This window comes from Hypanus sabinus, chromosome X1 (genome assembly GCF_030144855.1).
Source record: "Hypanus sabinus isolate sHypSab1 chromosome X1, sHypSab1.hap1, whole genome shotgun sequence".
Lineage (NCBI taxonomy): Eukaryota > Metazoa > Chordata > Chondrichthyes > Myliobatiformes > Dasyatidae > Hypanus > Hypanus sabinus.
The window spans coordinates 19272941-19292079 of record NC_082738.1 but is presented as its reverse complement, the minus strand read 5'-3'; the positions used below and the strand labels follow the sequence as shown (position 1 = coordinate 19292079).

The following is a 19139-nucleotide window of genomic DNA, read 5'->3' as shown; positions in this document are numbered from 1 at the left end:
TCTGATCCTCCACACTCCCAAGAGTCTTACCCATTAATACTATATTCTGCCATCATATTTGACCTACTAAAATGAACCACCTCACACTTACCTGGGTTGGACTCCATTTGCCACTTCTCAGCCCAGTTTTGCATCCTATCAATGTCCCGCTGTAACCTCTGACAGCCCTCCACATTATCCACAACACCCCCAACCTTTGCATCATCAACAAATTTACTAACTTATTCCTCCACTTCCTCACCCAGGTCATTTACAAAAATCACAAAGAGTAACACTGTCAGCTGTGCCATTTTGTCCACATGCCTCAATCTTGGCACAAAATGAAAATGAATACTTTCCTCAGTTCTGTGCAATTTGTTTCCCTTTTTGGTTAGCATAGAAAATGACATTGCTGGGGCTGAAGCAAATGAAATTATTTATTCTGACATCACTGGGGGTGAGACAACTTGCAATAAGGACAATGGTCTTTGTTTTCCCTGTCACTAGGGCACAGCTCTACAAGCTGCTAAAAGGGTACCAGCCAGATAGTAAGAGGCTGGCACTGCTGCTGTCCTGGTCCACTGTTGCTTGTTCAAACTGATACTTGTTTATCAGCCAGCAGTCCATTTCTTTTGCCTTCATCAGTCACTTGCCCACACTCAGTAAAGTTGAGGCTTTTCCTGTCTTCCTGTGTGGGATTGCATGCCTTATAAATTAGCTCCTTTCCTTAAATTAGATCAGCAGTTCTTCAAGTGTTTTATCCACTGCATCTGTCTGGCCCAGGACCAGGAGAACTGGTGAGATTTCCTCCAGGTTATAAATGGCCTTGTGATTTAATTTTCATTCTAGTAGTGACTTTTCTGTAATTTAAAAAAAAACGGTCTGAACTTGACAGCTGGTTTTCAAACTCAATCAAGTATGCTTTCATAGAGGTGTGTGATATAAAAATGTCTCAGAGCCCTTTAATGTGGCACATTTACCTTTTCAACATTCTTGCATAGCAAGATCCCACTAATAGCTGTGTGAAGAATAATCAGTGTTCATGTTGGACTACTTTGCGAGATGTGCAGTATGCCCAATCTGCTCCGGGTTCCTGTTGCCTTCTGTCTATCCAATATCAATTTCCCTTCATTCCCTGCACATTATGCCTATCTAAGAGCCTTTTTAAACTCCTGTATTGTATCTGCCTCCACCACCACTCTGATTCACTTAAAAAAAAAACTTTCTCCTTAGAGCTTCCCCTCCCTCACCCTAAAAATGTATTAGACATTTTGACTGAGGAAAAAGATGCTGGCTGTCTACCCTATCTACGCCTGTCATAATCTTGTAAACTTCTATCTGGTGTCCCCTCCCACCAATCCAGAGAAAATGATCCAAGTTTGTCCAACCTCTCCTTTATAGCTCATGCTCTGTAATTCAGACCACATCCTGGTAAACCTCTTCTGCACCCTCTGTAAAGCCTCAAAATCCCTCCTTTCGGCGACCAGAACTGAACGTAGCTGAACTGGAGTTCTATAAAGCTGCAAAATAAAATCCTGATTTTTGAACTCAATGCCTCAACTAATAAAGACAAGCATGCCATTTGCTGCCTTACCACTCTATCATCCTATGTAGCCACTTTCAGAGTGTATTTTAAAAAATTCATTATTGAATTGGACAGTTGGTTCAAGGAGCAAAATTTCTTTTATCTCTATTTCCATTTCAGGTAATTCACTCTGAAATTGTCTTTAATTGTGTTTTCTTTTTCTTCTTGTGTGCATACAGTGTTCCTGTCAAGATTTACATTCAGGCACATCCTGGCTGGTACTGGGCTTCATAGTAAGTGTGAGTTATTTGTCTGTTTTCCTCTGTCATCTTTATGTGCAGATCCCTGTGTGTACTGGTCATTATGTAGCTTGTGCATTCAGGTAAGAATACCTGTGCGTTGTCTGCATCTGCCATCGGGAAGAAGGGAATAAAATGCATTTATTATCAAAGTCTGTAGACATCACTTTCTTTGAGATTCATTTTCTTACAGACATTTACAAGAAAATAAGGAAATACAATAGAATTTATGGAAAAAAAAACTATACATCATCTAAGACTGACAGACAAGCAATGTGCAAAAGAAGACAAATTGTGCAAATAAAAAAAAAAGCAATACTGAGAACAGGAATTGTAGAGTCCTTGAAAGTGAGTCTGTAGGTTGTGGAATCAGTTCAGAGTGGTGGTGAGTGAAGTTATCCATACTGGTTCACGAGCCTGATAGCTGCAGGCTAATAGTTGTTCCTGAACCTGGTAGTGTGGGACCCAAGGCTCCTGTACTTCCTTCCTGATGGTAGCAGTGAGAAGAGAGCATGGTCTGGATGGTGGGGGTCCTTAATGATAGATGCTAGTAGAAGGCATGATTGCCACACCACATTTCCAAAGGAAGTGAGATACGAGAATGAGGCGCCAAAGCGTTTGAAGGATATGTTGAGAGGGATGCGATGAATTAGGGCTGGTCTGAAACATAAACCAAGACACATTAGCTGAAATGGATACGGACTTTCCTCCCTGAAGACAAGTGAACCAGATTATTGTAAATTCCATGTTTGTTTTTTAAAAATTCACTACCTTGCCTTTTAACAGCCCTTTTTATTTCAATTTGCAGCGCTGTATTCTTTGTTACCTACCTGACCCTGGCCTGCTGCACCGGACCAAGGTAATTATAATGTGGTGGACACTCTTCATTAATTCTCAAAGTGGGATGGCTGGCAAATGTGCGGATTATGTGCTTACATTGTCCCTTTTGAATTAAGCAAAGGATTAATATAGTGAGTGCCTCATGTAGGTTTGTAGTGTGGAGAATTTTGCATGAATAGTCCAATATATTTTTCTCTTGGAACGACACAGCCCAAGTGATTTGAGTAAATTCTGGTTTGATTCAGGAAAACAAGATTTCTGTCTCCCCACTGCCTACCACCTGTGTCTCTGTTGACAACTGTGTTAGTTGGTATTACCAACCCTTCCCCCACACTCACTTACCTATTACCTCCCCCTGGGTCCCCCCACCCATCCCTTTCTCCTATGGTCCACTCTCCTCTCCAATTAGATTCTTTCTTCTCCAGCCCTTGACTTTTCCCACCCACCTAGCTTCACCTATCACTTTCCAGCTAACATCTTTCCCCTCCCCCCACACCCCCACTGTTTAATTCCGGCAAATCCCCCTTCTTTTCCAGTCCTGAAGAAGGGCCTCGACCCGAAATGTTGACTGTTCTTTTCCATAGATGCTGCCTGGCCTGTTGAGTTCCTCCAGTGTTTTATGTGTGTCCTTTATTCACTAGCTTATTGACAAAGCCAATGTTTTTGATTTGTATTCATTTTTTGGGATCTGGATGTTGTTTGCATTTGTTGCTCATCCCTAATTGCCCTCGAAAGTGGTGCCGAGCTGTTGAAGACGGTGTTCCAGGATTTGGATCCGGTGATGATAGACGGGTCAGGGTGGTGAGTGGCTCTGAGGGAGACCTGTAGGTGGTGGTGTTCTGTCCTTGTCCTTGATGGTGGAGGTCTTAAGTTTGGGAGGTGCTGTTGGAGTAGCCTGGCTGAATAACTGGACTGTGTTTTGTAGTTTGTGGTAGAGAGAATGGATATTAATGTTGGGGATAGGGGTTTCAATCATCCGGTTCCATTACTAGAACCTGAAAGACCCCTTAAGATTTCCCCCACCCTTGGATTAAACACACTCATTTTACTGAGTTGGGCAACAGATTAATGGAGGAGGGTAGACAAGCTTTGAAGCAACCTGTGGCATTCCTTTAAGAAACCTATCAAATATTGAAACGCTCAGATAGAGTGGACGTGGAGATGTTTCCAAGAGTGGGATCAGAGAGCATAACCTCAGAATAGGACATTGCTTTAGAACAAAGATGAGAAAGAATTTCTTTAGCCAGAGGGTGGCGAATCTTTGGAATTCATTGTCACAGACAGCTGTGGAAACCAGGTCATTGAGTTTATAAAGCAGAGGTTAATAGGTGCCAAAGGTTACGGGGAGAAGGGGGTCAAGGGAAAATAAATCAGCCATGATTGAATGGTGGAGGAGGCTCAATGGGTTGAATGGTCTAAGAACTCTCAGGAATGATTAAGCTGCAATGAGTAAGCCGTAGTTTGTGTGTTAACCCTAACCTGTTTTTGTGTGTTACAGGAGGTATTTCCCATGGAACCTGATTCTGCTGAGCATTTTTGTAAGTGTTGAAGCAGGAAGACTACCCTGTTTGTTTTCCATCCTCTTCCTGTGCAGTTCATTTGTATGCTTGTGTTACCTGTGACTTGCTTTGCAGTTACTTGGACATCCCCAAAAGGCTGTCACCAAACAATCTGCTGGAGGAACATTAATACTGACAAAGGGTCTGGGCCTGAAACATTGGTCTGACTTGCTGAGTTCCTCCAGCACATTGTGTTGCTTCGGAATCTCTTGCCTCTCTTTGGTGTGTGAGGTTAGTGGGTTTACTCAAACTATTTGATCTTTATTTAGAGATACAGTGTGGTAACGGGGCACTTCTGGCCCAGTGAGCCTGTTACACCCATGTGACCAATTAACCTCCCAACCCGTATGGCATTGGAATGTGGTAGGAAACCAGAGTGTCTGAAGGAAACTCATGGTCATGAGGAGGATGTACAAACTCTTTAAAGACAGCGGCGAGAATTGAACCTGGGTTGCTGGTGCTGTAACTGCTACGCTGCCATTGCCATCCAGCAGTTCTCTTCAGATGGCTTTATTCACCCAGCATGATTTGTTACAAGGGTGGCCTCGACTCAGTAGGGAGTAATTATTGGCTTTTTTTGGGGTTTGCATGTGGTCACCTCTTGCTGAATGCTTTTGGAACTGGCAGTGGGGTGCCTCTCTGGGCCAGTTATTTTTATCGTGGTTCATGGCTGGATGCACAGTTACGCTTTGGTGTGTGATTGGAGTTGCGTGCAGACACAGATCAAGTAAGAGTAACTGCTTTCTTTCTTGAAAGAACATTAATTAGTGAGCCAGTTTGTTTTGGTGGCAATGTACCATGGAGCGCCATGGCAGTGTAGCGGTTAACACAATGTTGTTACACATAAGGGCATCACAATTCGGAGTTCAGTTCTGGTGCTGTCTGTGAGGAATTTGTACGTTTTCCCCGCGAATGTGTGGGTTTCCTCTGGGTGCTCCGGTTTCCTCCCACAGTCCAAAGATGTACTGGTGAGTAGGTTAATTGGTCATTGTAAATCTGTCCTGTCATTAGTCTAGAGTTAACTGAGTGGGTTGCTGGGCAGCACAGCTTGTTCTGTCAGAAGGGTCTGTTCCACGCTGTATCCCTAAGTAAATCAAAAGAAAGTAATGGTGTGTACACCTTTTTGCTGATATTAGTGCAATATTAAACCTGCCTCCACCACCAGAGAGCTGTAAAGTCTAGAGAAACTCCTCAGACTTGAATATTGCATTCAAGAGTGATATTACCAATTCTTTGAAACTAGTGTTAAGTCATGTGAAAAATTTGTGCTAGAACAAACAAGCCACTGTGCCTTTTGAGCCTGATCCACAATTCAGTTAGATAATATCTCAACTGCCACAATTCCATACAGCCTGCCATGGTTCCACGAAGTTTTATAATGTCACCCCCAAAATTTTCCAAACTTGACTTGAAATTTTCAATTCCTCCACCTTCCACCCAAGCAGTCTGCCTCTAACATCAGGATTTCACCACTCGTTCTGGGTTTCCTGACCCAGCATCCAGAAGAAATTGTTTCCCTCTGTTTAGTGTACAGCAGGTAGCTGCCACTACTGATTCAGATGCATTTTCCAGTGCCTCCTGGTGAGCTGACGTCTGGGTAATGAATTCTCACCTCTGTCTTGTAATGCTGTTGGTTTGGATTGAAACCCTGTCAGGAATTGTTGGGGCTTTGGTGACCTGGGTTCGATTCTAACCTCGGGTACTGTCTGTGTGGTGTTTGCCCCTTTGCTCTGTGGGTTTGCTCCAGGTTCCATAAGAACAGAATTAGGCCATTTGGCCTATCGGGTCTGCTCTGCTATTCCAATTTGGCTGATTTTATTATCCCCTTCATCCCCATTCTCCAGTCATCTCCCCATAACTTTTGACACTTTTACTAATCAAGAGCTTGTCAACCTCCACAATTACCCAAAAGCCCAGGTCTTCACAGCTGTCCATGGCGATAAATTCCACAGATTCTCGACGCTTTGGTTAAAGAAATTCCTCCTCTTCTCTGTACCAAAGGAATATCCTTCTATTCTGAGGCTCTCCCACTTGGGAAATGTAGTATAGCTTTGCCACTGTAGTTTCCTCCCACATGAGTGTGCTCTGAGACCAAGCATGGGCCTAATTACCTGCATGTTATTTACTGATGCTGTGCAATTCCAGGTAATCCCTAAGTTCAATGATTGCATGTACACTGACAAGCTGTATGGTTATCACTATATTAGGACTTGTAAAAGTTTGATTTAATTGTTAATGGTTATCTGATACCTGTGATGTTTAACCAGTCACTCTTCTAATTTGTTTTCTAATCGCTCTGCAGACACTGGCCATGTCTTACATGACAGGAATGATGTCAAGGTATTCCAATAGTTAGTCATGGCAATCATTTCATGCTCTATCTTGTTATTAACTGTTTTTCTTTTTGCATTTAACCTTTTCCAAAGACCGCAAGTTTTGCATGCATGCTTGGATTTATTTCAAGGTATTTTAATTTTTTTTTAAAGAGCAATTCTTGCAGTGAAATGTATGTTAATTAGGCATATCTTGTTATTTTTGTCCCATTTCACTTGTTATTTTTTAAGACCGATTAGATTTACAGTTGAGAGCTTTTTTAAAAAAAAATGTATTTTTGTTTGGCAGCACAGCTAAATAATGGAAAGTGAATACCAGCCAAGATGTGAACTGATTCTCAAAGGGCCCTTACACCACTGCAGTCCAGAAACCCACATGAAGTGGGGGAGAACATGCTGCGTGGCTTTAGAATATAGAAGAGTACAGCACAGGAACAGGCCATTCTGCCGAACCAGATAAAAAGCAAATCAAAAACACCCAAACACCAAACCCTCCTACCTACACCACGTCCATATCCCTCCATCTCCCTTGCATGCATGTGCCTAACCAAACATCCCTTGAAAGCCTCTAATGTATTTGCTTCTACCACCATAGCAGGCAGCGCAATCCAGGCATTCACCACTCATTAGTTATTTCAACCCTGGAAAGCAGGTACTCTCTGTCCACTCTATCTATCTCTCAGAATCTTTTAAACCTCTGTCAGATCTTCCCTCAGCTTCTGCCACTCCAGAGAAAACAGCCCAAGTTTATTCAGCCTCTCCTGATAGCACATGCCCTCTAAACCAGGCAGCATCCTAGAAAACCTCCTCTTTTACACCTTCTCCAAAGCTTCAACATCCTTCCTATAATGGAGTGACCAGAACTGTACACAATTCTCCAGGAAGGTCTCAGTAGTTGAATGATATCCAAAGTACACAAGCCAATGAAATGCCTCACTAGAATAAAAAAACAGTAAAGCAAATAAGTTGTTTTCATTGGTTACTCAGTTGGTGTTTCAGTCCTCCAATTGGGTCAAAGGATGAAGTCAGGTTTGGAGTCCTTTTCCCCAACCTGAGTCTAGTGGTGCAGGTTGTAAAGGCCTAGAGTGGGTAATCTGCACTGGCTCCCTGTATATCCTTACCCCTGCCTTTAAATTTCTCCATGATCTTGGCTCTGCAGGGGCCTCCTCATCTCCAACAATGCAGCCTTTGCCCAAACCTCCATTGATGACAGCCCCTTCCATAGTCTGGGCACTGCATTTGGCAACATCTTCTTGCAAGCCCCCATCATCTGTAATCATTTTCTCTCCAGCTTGGAGAAGGTATGTGCACGGACCACACTTTTCTAGTGCTGTCAGTCTGTATGTGCACCATGCACCATTTTTTGTTTTGCTCTTCACAGGGAAGCACCTTGGACCACTTTCTAGCAGGAGAGAAGCTTTCATAAGAAAAGTTGTTGCTGTGATGAAAACTCCAGCTGGTCATTGGCTAATGTCATCAGCTGCTGAGCCAAAAAAAAAGTCGTTTACCTCTATTTTTCCTCCCACCCCGCACCTCACCATCCTCACTTGTTTGTTTGAACAGTGACAGCAGTGTGACCCTAGTGTTTTGCTAGTTGATCTGATCTGGGGTGTAGAGGCTGAGAATCCCTTTCATCCCCCATGTTGGGGGGCGTACACAGAAGGATGGTCACTTGCTTCTGTTTGTGTGTCCAGACACCTGATGAGTGCGGAGCGGGCTGGGTTCACCTGTGATATGTGGTGCAGCTGGTAGTGCTGCTGCCCCACTACTTCAGTGACCGGAGTTCAATCCCAATGTTGGGCGCTGTCTGTGTGGAGGCTGCACATTCTCCCTTTGACTGCGTGGGACTCCCCTTGGTGCTTCCCACATCCCAAAGCTGTGCAGGTTGGTGGGTTAATTGGATGCTGTAAATCACCACTAATGTGTAGGTGAGGGATAGAATCTGGTGTTGATGGGAATGTAGGATGAATAAAAGTAGCAAGTATTTAAAGTAGCAAGGTGACTGGTCACCGTAATCTCGGTGGGCCAAAGAGCCTATCTCTGTGGTTAAATAGCACAAGCCTGGAGCTTATTTGGCCAGCAGTGCTGGGAGAATGGAAAAAATAATTAATAGAAATTGTGTGACAATTCAGTGCTAGTTGAAGCACCTCTGAACAGGATACTATATTTATAATGTATATAATATTGTTCCAAGTGGCAATGAAGAAGTGCTTAATATTGTTACTTTGGGTATTTAGTGAGATCCTTGTGACTGATGCAAACTAGTGAGTTTTTGAATATCTGATTGTAACTTGGTTAAAGATAATCAAAGATCACCTTTTTTCACAATGTCAAGACAGTTACAAGCTTTTGGTAGCAGGTGAATAGCTTGACTAAAACCACGTTTAACCAGATAAGAATCTGGAAATCCAGTTTAAAAACAACTCTGCTTTCTCCCAGAGCTGTGGAAACTTGTGAATATCACTAGTTTCCCAGAGATTTTGCTTCCTGTGTTTGGATTTTGCTTGAGCTGTTGTATTGAACTACAGAGTGATAAGACATTCTTACAATGTGGTGTCAACACCAGTCACATTAACCCCAAATGGATCCACCACCCAGTCTGGAATATGCATCTCCAACAGGTCTCTGAACTGAAATTCCATATCAGTATGGCGTTGTTTCAAATGATCAAGATGTACAATCAGATCATCTTCACGCAATTCTATTTAAGAGTGGGCAATGAAGGACATTGCATAAACTTACGACGTCCAGTATTGCTGCTGAAAAGTTTTGAGTTTTCCATGGAAAGTGTTGATGGCCTCTTTGCATGATATGAAATTGCAATTTTTTCCTTGTAACTGTTTAATAAATTTAGTTTTTCAAATCTATCTGACAGGAAAAATATGTCAGGCTTAGCTGTAATAATTTGTTCTCCAAACCGCTTATCACTTGGGAATGCTACAATACTATCACAAGGTGCAAAAACGTGATGAAGACCATTACCTTTTGATAGCCATTAGACCTCTGTATGCATTAGTAACCATTCAAAACCTTCTTCGTTTTCCTCAAGTTGTCAAAAAAGACCATTTTGAAGTGCATTTGATGATGTTGATGGCCATTATTACAGCAGCAAGGATTTCATGCAAATGGCCTCCCAGTATTATTGCCACCAAATGCTGAGGGTGGATGACGCAGTGTATGCAAAAAAAAAGTCAGCTACAGCATTTTTAAATGAACAATGAATCCTTTGTGTCTTTCTACCACTGCAGTTGCAGCAGCCATTATATTTTCCAGCAGAATTTTGCTCTCCAAGAATTAGCTCTTGACTTCAAAGATAGTTTCACCTTTGGTATGTCTTAAGCTTTCGAGCAAAATGCATTTCCTTACTGGCCTGAACATCATTCAAAAACCTAACCTATGTCATCAGAAGGGCTTCATTCTCATGTAATGTGTTTTCATCGATTTGCAGGGCAAACTTCATAACTTGCAGTTGTGCAACTACAGTACTGTGCTATAGCTAGGGTGGCTAAGACTTTTGCACAGTACTCTAGTAATTTCATGTATTGCTCTGCACTGCTGCTGCAAGAAACAAATTTCATGACCTGTGTGAGTGATGATAAACCTGATTCTGATATGGGTCTTTATTGTGGATTGAGAGTGGGAAGGGGGCAGGGAGAGGGGAATCATGGTTGGGAAAAGGGGAAGGGAGAGAGCAGGAAGCATCAGAGAGACTTTCTGTAATGATTAATAAACCAATTGTTTGGAATCAAATAGCCTTGCCTGATGTCTCGAGGCTGTTGTGTTTGTACCTGTGCCACCTCCTGCTACTGGCACTCCATCTCTGCCACCTGTCCCACACCCTTCCTGTCACACTCGACCCTTGCCGTTCCCAACATCCTTTTTCAGACTTACAAGCTCGCTCTCCACTGCTTGTCGACAAATACAGTACTGTGCAAAGGTCTTGGGCACCCTAGCTGTATATGTGCCTAAGACTTTTGCAGGGTGCTGTACTTGTTTTTCCACATCATCTGACATTTCTTCAATACATCTCGATACTGATGAGTTGCTCAAGAGGGTCTTGAATAGTTTAAAATGCACTCTATTCATAACAGTAGAAATTACACCAGAAACTGCAGCAGAATCAATGATTTTCCTGTATTATATAGCTTACCAACTTTTGCAATTAAGTTTGAAATCTCGTAGGATGCTTGTAAGCCTTTGTGCATCTTAGCTGCTTTTTCACTTTGAAAATTGTCAGTGTTTTTTTTTGAAGCAATCCAGAGTCTTGTCTGTCTTGTCCTTGTGCGCTGTCCCCGTGTGCGTGTCTTTTAAACAGTAATAACAATAGAATTATGTGAGTAGGCTCTATAGAAAATAGTAAATATTGAAGAATTATAATAAGTATAGTTACATGTGGAAAAAGTATCAGTATTGTATGTACATGTAAAAATAAAACTAGCTTTTAAGGCAGTACTTAAAAAAAATTTAATCCTTTAGGCAAATTTAAAACAAAATGCTATTATATGCAAATTGTATCTGACAATAAAGAGTACGTGCTCACCAAGAAAAGTGAATTGAACTTACTTTCAAAATCTGCTAAGTATCAGCGATTTAATGGAGGTTATGCTGGTAGATAGTGATGCAGTGGGAGACTTCGCACATTCTTGCCTCTCTGCGGATTAGCTGTTTCTGGCAGATGACTCCACCTCAGTAACTGCAGCCTTCATATCACGTTTTATAAGTATTATAAACATGTGCGGGTCAGTGGAGGCAAGCAGATTTGGAGGGGTGGAGTGGGGCTCAGCAGGTTGCCTTGCAGGGTGCAGTCAAACAATAACAGATAACAATGGATTCCCTCTTCCCCCACCCCCCACCCGACACAGAGAGACACACGCACTTGTTTTGCTGCCTCAATTGCACCATCAAGCATATTTTCCCCTTCATTCAGTGTTGCATATAAATTACATATATTTTTTAAATTTCTATATTTTAGTAATAGTTTATTAAAACAGTAAATTTATAGTGACCAATTCAGAAACTCCTGTTGGCCCCAGTTACTTGTTTTTTGCTTGTGGCCCCTATGAAATCTGGCATAGCCCCCGGGGGACCATATGACCCATGTTGAGAACCTTTGCTCTAGAGGACTGTGGATTCCATTATAGGCATAATTAAGGTGCTAATTATATGTGAGAGATACTTGCACAGATTTAATACTGATCATCTTTTAATTGAGTTATTCCCAAGGGTAATCTCCCCTTGAGTATGTCATCACCCATGCATAGAAGGTGGAATTGTTCCAGTCAATACTACTTCAGGTAAATATTGGATGCTTCTCCATCTGGGGAACCATGTGCCTCTTGATTGCTACTGGACTTGTGTTCTGTAGAAGGTTGGGGCTTCTCCCAATAACAGCTGTGTTGTATTCTTTGGCCCGATCTGCTTGACAGTTGAACTCCATGGGTATTAGACAGGGTGTGTGGGTAGATCTGTGCTGCCACACCATTTTGATTGATTTGCTGTCTTCTCCAAAGTGGGTGTGTCCAGCAAAATCCTATTTTTCTCCTCTTCAATTTTCTTGTTGCCACTTGTCTTTAGAATGCTTTTGTTCTCCCTTGTGTTAATTATTCATCCTTGGCATGTGGGCGTTGCAGGCAAGGCCAGAATTTAGTCCCCTCAAAGATGGTGAGCTGTTGCCTTCAATGGCAGCAGTCCTTCTGGATGTGCTGTTGGGGAGGGGGTCTTTTGATTTGGGGCCCAGCGACCAGCTGAAGGCCCAGTGATAGATGTCAAAGTCGGCGATAGTGTGCGGCTGGAGATGGACATGTTTGTGCACTTGTTAACGTCCGTCCAGGTGGCAGTAGTTGCAAGATTGAAAGAAGTAATGCCAGTGCTCTCTCTCCTTTCTGTCTTACTACCTATCCTTAGCACCATCCTAAGCTGACATGTTCTCTCCTAGGAAATTCCTTCCCCTAAACATTAATTTCTTTCTGCACTCCCCAGACTTCTTTTGAAAGGAGACCTGTTGTCACCTCTGCCTGGTCCATCTTGTCTTCTTCCCTTGTGCCCTTAAAGCGGGTGGGATTCCTCCATAGTGAAACATGGGTTGAAATATAAGAGGGGGAGAGGGATATGGATGTCTGTGCTGAGGCGATTGATGTGAGAGCACTCCCTGAAGGAAGCCATGTCAGATTTATAGCATGAAAGAAAAAATTGATAGTTTTTTTTTAACGCTAATCATTCTGTATTAATCTTTGTATCATTTTCCAGCTACTACAACACGAAATCTGTCCTCCTTTGCTTCGCCATCACAGCTCTGGTGTGTTTTGCCGTGACAATATTCAGCTTCCAGACAAAGGTAAGCTGGTGTAGTTGGGCTGACGGCGTGCAAGTGATCCATTTCTCTCTGACTACAACAGTTCCAGATGCTGAGGATCAACCATTTGGTTCTGATTACTTGCTAGGGTGTGGAATTCTAGCCCCTTGGTTTGAAAGGTCACCTGTTCGCCTGCCTGGAATGGAGATGCTACAAAAGTTTTTGCTGCCTAGGGCTATTTTCAGGTTTGTCCTGCTTTGGAATAAGATATAGGAGCAGAATTAGGCCATTTGGCCCATCGAGTCTGCTCTGCCAGTTCATCATGGCTGATCTATTTTTCCTCTTTGCCCCAATCTCCTGCCTTCTCCCCATATCCCTTCATGCCCTGATCAATCAAGAATCTATAAACCTTTGCCTTAAATATACAAACCCCATTTCCAGAAAAGTTGGGATATTTTCCAAAATGCAATAGAAACCAAAATCTGTGATATGTTAATTCATGTAAACATTTATTTAACTGACAAAAGTACAAAGAGAAGATTTTCAATAGTTTGACTGACCAACTTAATCGTATTTTGTAAATATACGCAAATTTAGAATTTGATGGCTGCAACACACTCAACAAAAGTTGGGACAGAGTTAAAATAAGATTGAAAAGTGCACAGAATATTCAAGTAACAGCGGTTTGGAAGACTCCACATTAAGCAGGCTAATTGGTAGCAGGTGAGGTATCGTGACTGGGTATAAAAGTAGCGTCCATCAAAGGCTCAGTCTTTGCAAGCAAGGATGGGTCGTGGCTCACCCCTTTGTGCCAAAATTCGTGAGAGAATTGTTAGTCAGTTCAAAAGAGATATTTCCCAATGCAAGATTGCAGAGAATTTAGGTCTTTCAACATCTACAGTACATAATATTGTGAAAAGATTCAGAGAATTCAGAGACATCTCAGTGCGTAAAGGGCAAGGTCGGAAACTACTGTTGAATGCACGTGATCTTCGAGCCCTCAGGCAGCACTGCCTAAGAAACTGTCATGCTACTGTGACAATTATAGCCACCTGGGCTCGGGAGTACTTCGGAAAACCATTGTCACTTAACACAGTCCATCACTGCATCCAGAAATGCAACTTGAAACTGTATTACGTAAGGAGGAAGCCATACATCAACTCTATGCAGAAATGCCGGTGAGTTCTCTGGGCCCAAGCTCATCTCAGATGGACCAAAAGATTGTGGAACGGTGTGCTGTGGTCAGATGAGTCCACATTTCAGCTAGTTTTCGGAAAAAACGGGCGTCGAGTTCTCCGTGCCAAAGATGAAAACGACCATCCTGATTGTTATCAGTGAAAGGTGCAAAAGCCAGCATCTGTGATGGTATGGGGCTGCATCAGTACATCACCCAGTGCATGGGTGAGTTGCATGTATGTGAAGGTACCATTGACTCTGAGGGGTATATTAGGATTTTAGAGGGACATTTGTTGCCATCAAGGCGACGTCTCTTCCTGGGACGTCCATGCTTATTTCAGCAGGACAATGCCAGACCACATTCTGCACGGGCTACAACGGTGTGGCTTTGTAGACACAGAGTGCGTGTACTTGACTGGCCTGCTGCCAGTCCAGATCTATCTCCTATTGAAAATGTACGGCACATCATGAAGAGGAGAATCAGACAACGGAGACCATGGACTGTTGAGCAGCTGAAGTCTTATATCAAGCAAGAATCGACAAAATTTCCAATTGCAAATCTACTACAATTAGTATCCTCAGTTCCAAAACGATTAAAAAGTGTTATTAAAAGGAAAGGTGTTGTAACACAATGGTAAACATGCCTCTGTCCCAACTTTTGTTGAGTGGGTTGCAGCCATCAAATTCTAAATTTGTGTATATTTACAAAATACAATTAAGTTGGTCAGTCAAACTATTGAAAATCTTTTTGTACTTTTGTCAGTTATATAAAGGTTTACGTGAATTAACATATCACAGATTTTTGTTTCTATTGCATTTTGGAAAATATCCCGACTTTTCTGGAAATGGGGTTTGTAAATAAAGACTTGGCCTCCACAGCTGCCTGTAGCAAAGAATCCCACAGATTCACTGCTCTCTGGCTGAAGAAATTCCTCCTCGTCTCTGTTTGAAAAGGGCACCCCTTTATTCTGAGACTGTGTCCTCTTGGTCTTAGACACTCCTATCATCTCAAGCATCCTCTGCACATCTGCTCTATTAAGACCGGTAGGTTTTCAATTGGGTCACCTGTCATTCTTCTGAGGGGTACTTTGCCCCTCTTCTCTCTTACTCAATGATCAGAGGGGTCCAGAGAACCCTAATGAGTAGACCAAAGTAGGAGATTACTTGCCTGAAGGGCTGGAGGAAGCACTTCCTCTCCTTCTGGCCCTGGATTTGTGCTTGCCTTCCATGCTTCCCCTTAAATGCAGGGTTTCTCACGGTCCAGCCAGCCCATGTTAAAGTGCTTCTTTTTAATGTGGTTCACTACAATAGACGAGGATACTTCTTTACCCCCCCGTGGGGTGGGCTTTTTTCCCCAAACCCCACATCAAATGGCCCAATTTTGAAGCCAGAAGTGGTTTTTCATGGTGCTGTGCCACTTGCTTGAGTTTGTTGCCACCATGGAGCTAAATAAGAACATGGTCAGCTCCTTGTGCCTGCCTGCTTCAATAAAATTGTAGCTGATCTTCTACCTCAGTGCCGCTTTGCACTTGCCCAATATCCTTTAGTTCCCTTTTACTATCTTTTTAATGTCAATTGGGACCGAGCAAGCTGAAATTCTGTGGCAAATCATTAGAATTTCCTCCCCCCCCCCCCCCACCACCCCCAGCATGCTCAGTCAACCAGTGTATTCAAGACAGTGCTCGGAAGGCTTTTAGATATTGGAATTAGTTTATTATTATTGCATGTACCAAGATACAATGAAAAGCTTGTCTCCTATACTGTTCATACTGATGAAATCATTACACAGTGCACTGAGCTGGAACGAGGTAAAACAATAACAATAAAGTGTGAAAGAAACTACCTGCGGTTCAGGTAAAAGACAAAGTGCAAGATCATTATGAGGTGTACTGTTAGGCCAAGAGTCCATCTTATTGTACAATCTCCCTATGCTCTCCCCTATTACTTTCTCTGTGGCTTCTACTTTCCAATCCTGTGCTCCCTGTGTTCAGCTTGTGTTCCTCAGTATTACCTGTGTTTGTGGCAAAACCTTGGCCTTCTCTCCCTCAACTCCCTCATCTGATCCCTCTCCTCACATTCTGTATTTTGACAAAAAACCTTTTGGTCCCCTTTTCTAACCATCTTGATGTCTTTCAGCTTGATTTGATTACAGCATTGAAAAATCCTCATTACTTGAATACAGATTCTTATTGTTTGTGGGAGCCAGTTATCTGATGACTATTGGAGAATGCGTTTTGCTATACTTTATACTGCCTCCTACTGCTAACTACTGAACAGAAAGTTCTGCCAAGGGTGACGGGCAGGTATTTTGCAGAGGAGAAAAGAGGAAGGGAAACAGATACTGGGTATTTGTTGAATTGATTTGAACCCAAGCAGAGATCTCTGAACCAGAATTTTCTCTTCTACAGTTTGACTTCACCTCCTGCCAAGGAGTCCTGTTCGTACTGTTGCTGGTCCTTTGCATCAGTGGCTTTGTCCTGGCAATTGTGTTGCCGTTTCAGTATGTAAGTTACCTCTTCCACTTTCACTACATGGTAGTTGACTCCATCACCTACAGGTAGGGAGTTAATGCTGATCCTATGTGGCTCTCTACCAGTAAAATATATATTTGAAATAGTGCAGCTATGGGATTGTTGGAATCATTTTTGGGTTGGGGGCATTCCCTAGTTTGTGCTTCTTTTGTCTCTTCCCCCCACCCAGATTAAATGTACACAACATCTCACCTTTAGGTCTCATCCAGGGCTCTGTTCCATGAACTGTTCATAACTTGAACACTTAGGGAGTTGGAAGTATGGCAGCGAGCAGAGCTCCCACCTGGCACCTAGAAAGTGCCGGCTGCATATCCTTCCCTCCTGTCTCCCAAATGCTCATCTGGTATGTGCAGGCTCTGTATAAGATGAACCCATGCTCGACTCCATTACTCTGTGTCAGTTAAAGCATCGAGCAACATAAAAATCGTTGAGGTCGAGAACGGAAGCAAACAGGTGTTCAGCGCCATCTGCCTGCGTTTGGCCAGTCTGCTTCACTTCTCAGTACTACCGTCGTTTAGGAGGTGCAGTGGTCCCACGCCCCAGGTTCAGGAGAGGTTGCCCATTGGGTTCCTGGACGGGCTTCTTTCTGCCTCAGCACTGAACAGGCACCGTAGCTGTGGATTCATTTTTGGGTGCTCGGCAGTTCACGTTCCAAGTGTTTTTGTTTGTTTACTGTTTTTACTACTTGCACTGTTTGTAAACTTGCACATTAGCAGTCTTGTGTGTGATAGCTTCCACAGCATGCTATGCCAATGAATTCTACAGATTCAGCACCCTCTGGCTAAAGAAATTCTTCCTTGTCTGTTCTAAAAGGACATTCTTCTATTCTGAGGCTGTACACTCTGGTCCTATCCTCTCCCACTAATGGAAAATCCTCTCCCTGTCCACTGTCTATATAGGACTTTAGATAATAGGTAGACTTCAATGAGATCACCCTCATTCTTCGAACATCCAATGGGTACAGGATCAGAGCCATTGAATGCTCCTCATTCCTGGGATAATTCTCATAACCTCCTCTGGACACTCTCCAATGTCAGCACATTTTTTTTTAGATAAGGGATCCAAAACTGCTCATAATACTCCAAGATGCAGTCATAAAGCCTCAGCATTACATCCTTGCTTTTATATTCTAATCCTCTTAAAATTAATGTTAACATTGCATTTGCCTTCCTTACCACTGACTCAGCCTGCAAGTTAACCTTTTGGGTATCCTGCACAAGGACCCCAAGTCCCTTTGCACCTCAGATTTCTGAATTTCCTCCCTATTTAGAAAATAATCTACACCTTTATTCCTTCTGCCAAAGTACATGGCCATACACTTCCCTACACTGTATTCCATCTGCCACTCCTTTGCCCATTCTCCTAATCTGTCCAAGTCCTTCTGCAGGCTCCCTGCTTCCTCAACTCTACCTGCCCCACCATCTATCTTTGAAAAATCCGGGGTGGGGGGTGGAATTCAGGGGATGGAGACCCATGGAGAACGTGCAAACTCCACACACATACGGCACCAGAAATTGGGATTGAACCCTGGTCTCTCAGAGTAGTGAGGCTCTATGATGAATCCTCTGCCCTGTCTTGCCACTGCCACCTCATATTAATGACCCTTTTTCCTTCCCATACCACTGATCCCCAGTACAGGATGTGGAAATTTCCATCTACTCAACAATGGGTAAAATGCATCCATTGTGTTTAGTGCTTTCCTTGGCTTTTGACTCAGTTCCCACCACCAGGCCACTGAATGGCCCACTTCTTCCTTGGTGACTGTCTGAAACTGAGGCAGGTTGTCCAATCTTGCTGCCACATTTGCTTCCACGATTGTCAAGTGTCTGCTTCATTACTAAGCCCTCATTTCTACCTCTGTAACATCTGTAACTCTCCTCCTGTTTTAACTCATTTCCTGATTGAGACCCTTGGTGTATTGGGATGTTCGGTGACTTGGGGGAAAGTGATTTATAATTGGAAACTATTTTTACTGCTTTGGGAGCTTGGATTTTATTTTGGCAATGTAGGGATTGTTAACATTCTGTACTCTGTGTGGTCTAAATTGGTGTCTCTGTTGTACAGTCTACTAGCCATGTGGGACAATGGCAGGTTTTTTAAAAAGGATCAGTAGCAATGATGGGGACCACTGTTTACAACAATGTGTGCAGTCACTATTGTTAATGGGAGCCAATGGCAGAGACCGTTGTTGCCAATGTAGACCAATGGGCATCATTATTATTCCATGTGCCAATGTCCTGCATTGTGGATATCTACTATTGTTAAATGCAGATATTTTAATAAGTGACAAGTCATGATAAATGGCACTTCTTTCTATTTCAGGTTCCCTGGCTTCATGCAATTTATGCAGTGCTGGGAGCAATCATCTTTACAATGGTGAGTCACTGACAGGGCAATTTTGTACTTTGCTGTTTAGGGTGTGTACACACTCTCCCCTCCCAGTTAAAGTTCCCCTGGCCCTGTGTCAAGCAAGGTATCTTTAATGTTGCTACATAGATTTTGGAGGGAGAAGTTGTCTCTCATGCTGCCAAGATGGGCTAAGTTTTTTTTTTGTGTTGCTACCCTGTGGTGCACCCAGTGGCCAGTAAAGACTTGTGTGTTGCTG

The 19139-nt window shown here is 42.8% G+C and overlaps 1 protein-coding gene across 2 annotated transcripts in view; it reads left to right on the top strand.

The window, feature by feature from the left end:
• faim2b (Fas apoptotic inhibitory molecule 2b) overlaps positions 1-19139 on the top strand; it is a 60646-nt gene that overhangs the window by 36132 nt on the left and 5375 nt on the right. Inside the window, exons 5-11 of one of the 2 annotated variants that reach the window (XM_059956001.1) lie at positions 1744-1797; positions 2612-2662; positions 4142-4181; positions 6629-6666; positions 12782-12869; positions 16412-16507; positions 18857-18910. In XM_059956001.1, the coding sequence (XP_059811984.1) occupies positions 1744-1797; positions 2612-2662; positions 4142-4181; positions 6629-6666; positions 12782-12869; positions 16412-16507; positions 18857-18910 (421 nt within the window). Of the gene's footprint in view, positions 1-1743; positions 1798-2611; positions 2663-4141; positions 4182-6504; positions 6543-6628; positions 6667-12781; positions 12870-16411; positions 16508-18856; positions 18911-19139 lie in introns of both variants that reach the window. The other variant, XM_059956000.1, reaches the window with a different exon arrangement.